General features: G+C 35.5%; 1 protein-coding gene across 6 annotated transcripts in view; it reads right to left on the bottom strand.

Moving 5' to 3' along the window:
• Positions 1 to 383: 383 nt before the first annotated feature.
• STK38L (serine/threonine kinase 38 like) overlaps positions 384 to 9358 on the bottom strand; it is a 69410-nt gene continuing 60435 nt past the window's right edge. For 5 of the 6 annotated variants that reach the window (XM_014544283.1, XM_014544284.1, XM_005871836.2 and 2 more), the window contains 5 exons: positions 8617 to 8734; positions 8053 to 8176; positions 5114 to 5209; positions 4158 to 4249; positions 384 to 4052 (listed from right to left, as the gene is read on the bottom strand). In XM_014544283.1, the coding sequence (XP_014399769.1) occupies positions 3925 to 4052; positions 4158 to 4249; positions 5114 to 5209; positions 8053 to 8176; positions 8617 to 8734 (558 nt within the window). In that variant the 3' untranslated portion in view covers positions 384 to 3924. The remainder of the gene's footprint in view (positions 4053 to 4157; positions 4250 to 5113; positions 5210 to 8052; positions 8177 to 8616; positions 8735 to 9358) is intronic. The other variant, XM_014544285.1, reaches the window with a different exon arrangement.

The raw sequence follows: 9358 nt of genomic DNA, 5'->3' as shown, positions 1-9358 counted from the left end.
GCTCCTTTTGAGCTCTGCAGAAAGAGTATCATGATTATCAGTGTCTTTCATGGGACAGAATGTAGTGGTGCTTGGGTACTTGGGCCACTTAATAGTTTCCATGCTATTTTGAGGCATTTTCAATTTAATTTTGAAATATTTTCAATTTCAATTCTACTTGCTAATTTATTTTGGCCTAGTGGGATCATTGTATATAAACCTGTACAACTATCTTGAATGTTTTAACATAACACAAATGAAACGTCAAAATTTTATTTTGTTCTTGATGTGATCTTTAAGTGTAAAAATTGAATACATTAACAGATTAGTCTTTCTTGAGTTTTGGGTAACACCTATCTCAAAACTCAAAAATGAAACAAACAAAAAAACCTCACCAACATAAGTATTATAAACATAGTTTTTATTCTTTTCTTACCTTCATTGAAAAAGGCCTCATGCCACCAAAACATTTTTTGAAACTCAGTAACTGAATGAATACAGAACTCAAGGGCCTGATGATTATTTTTCTAAACAACTGCTGAATAATTTATATTGCTTTTTAAAAAATAACTAAGATCTATTTTTACTTCATTTCTTTTTAAAGTAGCAATATCCCCTCACATTTTTTCATAAAAATCTAAAATATCTCTAGTAGTCCCAAGTGTCTTATATTTACATTTGTTCTAAGTGTTTGTTTCATTAAATTTCTCAGAAATAAGTGCACTTCTAAAGAGAAAATAAAATTTAAAGACAAGAGGAAATCATCACAGTCATAGCAAAACAGTTATTTTGAATGTTCTGAATCTTAGCAAGTCAAAGAGAAAATGTGTTTACTAGCCAGGGACCTCTCTACTGATTAAAATTTCAATTCATTCATTTGTAGATCATCAAAAGAAGAACAGCTGTATCTCCTACCAGTACAGACTGATTGATTGGTTGTTTAAGGGTTTTCTACAATGAAACACCAAAAATAAATGTACTTAAAATATTTTAAAATTTACAAATTTACACAGAGATATACAGGCGTTTACAAAACAGAAAAAGTATGCTTTTATAGATAAAAATGAAACACAATCTTAAGCCTTAGCAACCAAAGAAAGTTTTGAATATTCCACATTTGTTATTTTCCATTCAACTAATAGCTTATTAAATCAGCTATATATTTAATTCAGAAAAGGTTGATTTATAAGAAATTCCTTATATTCAGATAGGACTATGCTTCAATACACTTAAAGATTTAAAGCTATGTTAGTTAGAAAAGCATAAAAGAAAAATAACATAACTTGCTTTAATACAAAGGTTTTTTTTAATAAAAAAGTTGGTCTACATTAAATCAGGAAATCAATAAATCTGAATTATACAAGCTTTCTATATACTTAGAAAAACCAAAAACACAGTTTATAATAAAACTCTTTAATTCAAAATAGAGTCTAATTTAAAGAAAATATCATTATGCCCAGTTGAGTAGATAGGGTTTTGTCATTTAAATTAAATCGTTCACCTGAAATATGGGAAATGTACAATAGAGAAAATTCAGTCTCAAAGGTACTTCACAAATTATCTAGCTAACTTGCATCATGAATCAAATTCTTGTTTCCAAAGGGCAGACACAGTCTTTAATTGCTTTAAGATAGGCACTTAAGAAATGCTTTTGACGAGGAGGAAACCCCAAAGATTGTGAATCACTCTGTTGACTCCAGGGAAAAATGAGAAACTAAACAAAGTGAACTCCCAGAACTGCCTTTCACTGCTAGGAAATCACAACTGTTTCCAAGTTCTGCCTGTTAACAGGAATGAAGAAGAAGGAAACTAAAATGCTCTATTCTTAGTCAATTAAGAAGTAAACTTAGCTAATTCAGCTCCTTTATCTCACTCTCTGTCAACTTGAATTAGTGTATTTTTCTGTACTAGAATAGTTACCATATTAGAACTAGAGAATGTTGCAATTTCCTCATATACTACCCATTCACTACTACACCAGCTAAACAGTCGTTTAACAAGGAAGGAGGGGGTGAGTGGGAGTGAGGAAAATTTCATAAATGTGAGCAGAAGTTAAAGGTGGTTATAATAAGAAAAACGGAGTTGGTACAACTGAGATAACCCCAGAATTTTAATAGTTCTCTCTCCTACTCAGCCACATGACTCAAATAAGAAAATAGATATGAACTATTAGAGGAACCCATAACAAGTATCAAACAAATACCAGAATGAAACAATTTAAGGGAGGAAGGGAAGGAGGAAGGAGAGAAGAAAAAGGGAGACAATTTTGGGGGGGGGGGCAGTGGGGGACAATTCCTAGTATGGCCTTTTTGAAACATTGTGGAACTACCTAGCAGCAATATTTATAAAAACATTTGTAGATTTGCATAATAATCCTATGCAATTCTTCCCAATTAAGAAGAATATTCCTAAAAATAAATCATCATTTTAGATTTTGATCACATATCATTTGTAATGGTTATAATTGTTATATCTTTAAAAAATCATATAAATAGTTAAGAGGAACATTAGGCCATTCTTTAATAAAGACTTATTCTTAAGTACTTAAGAAATCAAAACCACAGAGGGTCATTTTAGAATTAAAATGTTGAGCTAGAAAGATAACTTAATTCTTAGGGAAATACCCAAAGAATGTGATGCTGACACTGTCTCCCTTATCCTCTAATCACAACCCCTCTGGCCTGCATTTACCTCCTTAATTCCATTTATAGTATCCACAGTGATGTAGCTAAACATGAACACTATTGCCCTTCAATAAGCTGATTTCTATCATGTCTGAATACAGCATTCACACAGGAAAGTAAAATTCTACTTAGTTGTGAACATGCACTCTGTTCAGGATCTTTGGTACATCTGGAGTATAAGAAAATAATGGCACAATAATACAAGTACTATCAAAGGAAATTTTTTCATTAAAAAAAATAAAAGTTAACCAGCCATGATATGTAACAACTTCCTGAAAACCAACGTAAATAACTCTTTGTACTCTACAAGTCCATTTACATGATCAGAAGTTTGACATTTAAAAAAATAGTTTAATAAAAATACACTAGTTCTACAAGCAGCCTTCTTGGTCATTTCTTATATTCAACTCACTATAATCAAATTAAAATAATGCCATGTCCTCTTGTTAAAAAAGAAGTCCTCTTGTCACAGTAAAAGCAACTTTACATTTTATATAATATAGTACATCTCCCCTGTGAGTACACAGACTACGTATATAAAGGTCATCAGTATTTCTGAATGCAAAGCAAATATATTAGTGGAGCGCTTGAGTGAAGGTGTTAAACTTCCTCCGTGTTATAAACTTGCCACTCCTTACTATGGAGTTTGTGTCATAATATGATGATAAATTCTATTTTTTAAATAACCAGTGTATTTCCTTTTTAAAATTTCTTAAAAGCATTATAGAAATTGTCTTCATATGTATTCTACAGATATCGAAACCAATACGGCAAGTGTTCTAACATCAACTACTAGTATGCAAGATGGCTTTTATTGATCTAGACCCATAAGATTTGCAGTAAAACAGCAATACTGCAGTGTTACCTACAGGTTAGCCTATGTTGCTTTAAATGATATGTGTTTCTCCTGAATCGATTAAAGGTGTTACAGTATGAAGCCACAATACACACAGGCAGAATGGACCTTAATACGCATGTAGGCAATGCAGTTAGAAAGGGATGTACGTTTCTTTTATTCCAGTACCTTCGTATAATAAAGTTAACAAAAATAATAAAATATTTTTAAAAACCCAAAAATGCCAGCTGGCACTGCCAACCAATTCCTATAGTAGTCTCAGAAATTCTAATCCTGTAGAATTTCCTCTTGTAGTCATAAGCACCACCGTCTTCAGGAGAATTTCCATGTATTGTTACCTACGCCGAGCAAGCCTGTGATGCAGCTACCTGAGTTCTTTTGGTTGGGGGCGAGTGTGATCTTCATTCATAATTTCCCAGCTTTCATGTAGGTGGGGATAGAGCCACGCTGAGTCAACCCTTCAAACCTTTTATATGTATAATTGAGGAAAACCCAGTCTTTGGATTTGTAGTCTGGTTCTGTGGTGTTTGGCACTAGAAAGATAGAAAGATTAACCAAGATCAAAATAACTTCATTAGGGAAAATGTCATCATTTCATAGATTTTTAATAGTGTTAGTTGTGTTGTAGATTGTCTTACCTGGTTGTAAAATATCAGATTCGGGAAAGTCATCAAAATTTGAAGTATCATCAATGCTTTTGATTCCTATAGGGATTGCTGCTGGCCTTTCCCTACAAAAAGGTATTGAGTAACCATGATAAATTTTCTTGAACTCTTAAATTTTCCAAAAAATAATTCTACTTGAGAATTCTTCATGCTGTTCTAGAGATATTAGAGGAGCTCAGGAAAGTTACACAGAAGCTGTCCTAAAAGATGAAAAGGAGCTGGCTTGGCAGGAACGAGGGCAGGGAGGAGGAGAGCATTTCAGTCAGAATGAATAGCAAATGACAGAGCTGTGAGGTAGGAAGAGTGAGAAAGATCACACAAGATGCAACCTGTAGCGATGAGATAAGAGCCATACTCCACAGTCCTGAAATGCAGTTTAAAATCCTTAATTTTATTCTAAGTGCAAAGGGAAGGAAGAAAATGTCATGATCAGATTTGTTTTTAAACTGTTGCTATATGGAGAACTACTGAAGGTAGTTTGGCCATAAACTGAGTAAAAGCTAATGCTCACAATTAACAACTATAAGCAAATTCTTATCGGTCACATTATTTAACTTCTCCCATAATGTTTTAAAAGGGACTGTATCTTATACATTAATAAAGGAGACAAAATATGGTATATTAACAAGAGGATAAAAATTAAAGATTATAGAGTGAAATGTAAATACATCTTGGTTGTGCTAAAAGCCTTCATCATATAACTCTGGATACAAAATCCAAACAGGTGTACAATATATGATTTTTCCTCTACAACGTACATCAGTTAAAACCAGCCATTTAGCTATAGTCACTACAGTCTCACTCACTTATATAATCCGGAAAACATTATAACAGTGTTACTTCTTGTACTTAATCTAGCAAAATCAGACAAATTAATCACCAAATCATTTTTTACTCTGACCTTTCCCATTCAAAGACTATGAACATACCTGATGTGCCCCCAGTCTACACCTTCAAAAAAAGGATGACCTTTTATTTCTTCTACTCCACTATTTCCAATTCTATTTTCAGAATCAATACAAAATCTAGAAAGTAAACAGAGAAATTACCATATGCAAATTACATCTAAAGTACTCTATTTGCATTATTTCGAACATTTCACTTTATTGCTTATTGATGTTATCTCTTTATTGTGGGAAATGTGGAAGAAAATATAAATCATCTGTAATTGCATCATTCAGAGATAACTACTATAAACAGGTTAAAGCCATTTCTGTCTAGTCTTTTACTGTAATTTAAAAAACATTATGTTGATCCAATAGTTACTATTTTAGGACTTTTCCACTGAACATATTGAGAAAATTCCCCAAAATCATTAAAAAATTTTCTATAACTTCATTTTCATTTGTATATGCAAATATAATTTATTTAGCCAGTCCACCACTGTTGAACATTTAGATGTTTTTCAATTTTTCATTACTAACAGTATCAAAATAAACATATTATACCTAAATCTTTACACACATCTGATTATCTGCATAAGCAAAATTCCTAGAAGTAGAATTGCTGGGTCAAAGGTCATATACAGTATAAAGACTTTTCATAATATGCTGCCAATGGCTGTTCCCATAGGTTGTCCCAATTTATATTCCTTCCAGCCATTCACAACAGAATCAAAACACTTCATTTTAATTGTGAAACAGAATGGAATCCTTTGCTTAGATAAGATTTCATATAAAGACTTTTGTGATAGGAACTGTTCCTAACAATTTATTTTTCCTTTCCTCTTTAATGGGATAGGGTCATTGCATATTGCTTTAAAACACACACACACTTTCCTTTCCTCTTTAATGGGATAGGGTCATTGCATATTGCTTTAAAAAAAACAACACACACACAACAGAGGAGAACCAAGATGGCGGCATAAGGTATAAACCTGTATGTGCTGCCCCCCACAACAACATTAAAACTACAACTAAAAGACAAAACAGCTATCATCCAGAACCACGGGAAAGCTGGCCGAGTGGAAGTTCTACAACTAGAAGGAAAGAAAAAAGCACAGAGACTGGGTAGGAGGTGCAGAGGTGCCAAGAGCAGAGGTACGGAGACGCGTGCGAGGCGGGCTGTAACTGGGTGTGCAGTTTTTTTCAATCGGAAGGGGATGCAAGCTCCCAAATGCAGTGAATTTGTTTACGGAGAGACTCTGGGGTCCCAGACTCCTACGGGGAGAAATTGGACTGTCTTGTAGCGGGTCGGAAAGCGAGGGTGGCTTTCTCGCAGAGCTGCGCGCAGGGATCATTGTTACTATGGGGGCGCGGGACTCGGGGACTCAGGGACGCAGAGACGCGGAGACGAGGAGTCGAGGAGATGGCTGACGATAGTCATTGCTGTTTGCTCCTCCCTGGTGATTCTGAGACCCCGCCCCACTCAGTATACATCCCCACCCAAACTGTGCCCAGCAGGGCAAAGGAACCCCCTGCCCTTTTGCAGCCTAACCTAACAAACGGCAGCTGGGTCAGAGAGCTCCAAAACTTCCAAACCCCAAACAAAGAGGAGAAATCTGCTGATATCGCTGTAACTCCTGCTGGGTGGACTCACACAGTGGTTGACTTGGAGATCCAGGAGCCTCAAGAATCTTCTACAAACCTCCGAGGAACTTAGTGAGACCTTCAAGGATCTTAATGAGAATGTCAAAAAAATGGAAAAGGACCAGTCAGAAATTAAGCATACACTGACTGAAATAAAGAATAATATACAGAGATCCAACAGAAGACTAGAGGATCCCAAGAATCAAGTAAAAGATTTGAAATACAAAGAAGCAAAAAACACCCAACTGGAAAAGCAAAAAGGAAAAGGAATCCAAAAATATGAAGATAGTGTAAGGAGCCTCTAGGACAACTACAAACGTACCAACATCCAAATTATGGGGGTGCCAGAAGAAGACAGAGAGCAAGATATGGAAAGCCTATTAGAAGAAATAATGACAGAAAACCTCCCCTACCTGATGAAAGAAATAGACTTACAAGTCCAGGAAGCAAAGAGAACCCCAAGTAAGAGAAATCCAAAGAGGACCACACCAAGACACATCATAATTTAAATGCCAAAGGCAAAAGACAAAGAGAGAATCTTAAAAGCAGCAAGAGAAAAACAGTTAGTTACCTACAAGGGAGTACCCATACAACTGTCAACTGATTTCTCAACAGAAACTCTGCAGGCCAGAAGGGAGTGTCAAGAAATATTCAAAGTGATGAATAGCAAGAAATTACAAACAAGATTACTCTACCCAGCAAAGCTATCATGTAGAATTAAAGGTCAGATAAAGAGCTTCACAGATAAGAAAAAGCTAAAGGAGTTCATCACCACAAAACCAGTATTATATGAAATGCTGAAGGGTATTCTTTAATAAGAGGAAGAAGAAAAAGGTAAAGATAAAAATTATGAACAACAAAGGGACAACAAATACATATCTATCAACAAATGAATCTAAAAATTAAGTCAATAAAAAAATCTGATGTACAGAATAAACTGGTGAATATAATAGAAGCAGGGGCATAGAAAGGGAGTGGACTGACAATTCTCAGGGGGAAGGGGGTGTAAAGGGTGCAGGAAGAGTTTGGACAAAAATCTTATACCTATGGATGAGGACAGTGGCAGCGGGTAAGGGCATGGGGTGGGGTGGGAACCAGGTGAGGGGAGCTATGGGGGAAAAAAGAGGAACATCTGTAATAATCTGAACAATAAAGATGTATTTAAAAAAAAACACAAAAAAACAAACACACAACAACACCTTTTCTTTATTGATCTCCTTGATTATATATATCAGTGGTAGTCCTTTCCCTCCCACAAAAGTGAAATGGCCAATTTAGTCTTTTGGGTACCTGTGAAGTTTTAAGATACGACAACCTCCTCTAGGAATTTAACCACTAACCTAAGAATTAAATCCTTGGCTTTCTCAGATATAGGCACCTCTGGAGGAAATACCAGAGTTTCTTTCCAGTTCATCACTTTTCTATATGTTTCTTGAGGTGTTTCAGAGCAGAAAGGTGGATATCCTATGTATCAGAGAAAAAAAGTTTTATCAGTTCTTATGATCAAATATGCTAAACCTATTACATAAGTGTCACAAGAACCAAAGTAGCTCCGAGTGCTCTACTTAACAATAAAAAAATGCCACCAGTCATCAATTTATAATTAAATTCCTAATGAAGTCAATAAAATAAAGGATTTAAAGCATCCTTCTCCCCCTTTTTCCTGAAAGACCATGCAGATACAATTTTGATAAATGGAAGTTCCATTAAATACCCACTTCCTGAAACCAGATCCCTAGAGAGCTCATTGCTATCTATCACTGTGTATTTAACAATGGGGGGGGCGAGTGTCAGAAATTGGTTTAAGAGTTTTGATATGTTAGCCCCTGGTATCTGCATATGTTCAATCAGTAGCACTCAAGGAAATTTATATGGTATGTATATAAATAAATGATAAGACATACCTATTAGCATTTCATACATAATCACTCCCAAAGACCACCAGTCACACAATTTGTTGTAACCAGTCTGCATGAATACCTCTGGCGCAATGTAATCTGGCGTCCCAACTGTGGAATATGCCTGCAAAGGAACAGCTTGTCATACCAACATTCTTAATATATTTTTTGAAACATATGAATATGGCTCACTACTGTAAAAAGCAATGTATGCAGAAGTTACTTTTTCATTTTTAATACTTGTTTTGCATGTTTATCATGCATAAGGCTTAAGTGATAGGTACTGAGTCAAATAATATGTTATTTAAGACATGATTTTTGCCCCGTAAGAAGCGTAATTGAGTTATATATTTAGCCCTAAATCCATTTCAAAAAAAAAAGGTTGAGCCAGTAGTCCTGGCTCTCCCACTCACAAGTAATGTGTCTTAGGTAGGTTCATCACCTTCTCTGAGCCTCAGCCTCTGCTTACATAAAACTGAAGTAATAATATCTGCCTGTACCATTGATATGAGGATGAAAACAAGAGAAGGAATGTGCTTTGTAAACTACTACAGCCTACTATCCTATCTAATAAAAGACAAAAAGGGTAATTGACCATACCTTCGCTATGCTTCCCATTGGCTAATCAGGGCGATATGCAAATTAACCGCCAACAAAGATGGCGACTAATTTGCATACTGCAGGCAGGGCGGGACAGCACCAACCGCCAGCGCGCTGCCATCCAGGGCAGGCTGGCCGCCGGGAAGGC

This window comes from Myotis brandtii, unplaced genomic scaffold, assembly GCF_000412655.1.
Source record: "Myotis brandtii unplaced genomic scaffold, ASM41265v1 scaffold358, whole genome shotgun sequence".
NCBI lineage: Eukaryota > Metazoa > Chordata > Mammalia > Chiroptera > Vespertilionidae > Myotis > Myotis brandtii.
Note: the sequence above shows the minus strand (reverse complement) of the source record. Positions and strands in the feature narration are given on the sequence as shown.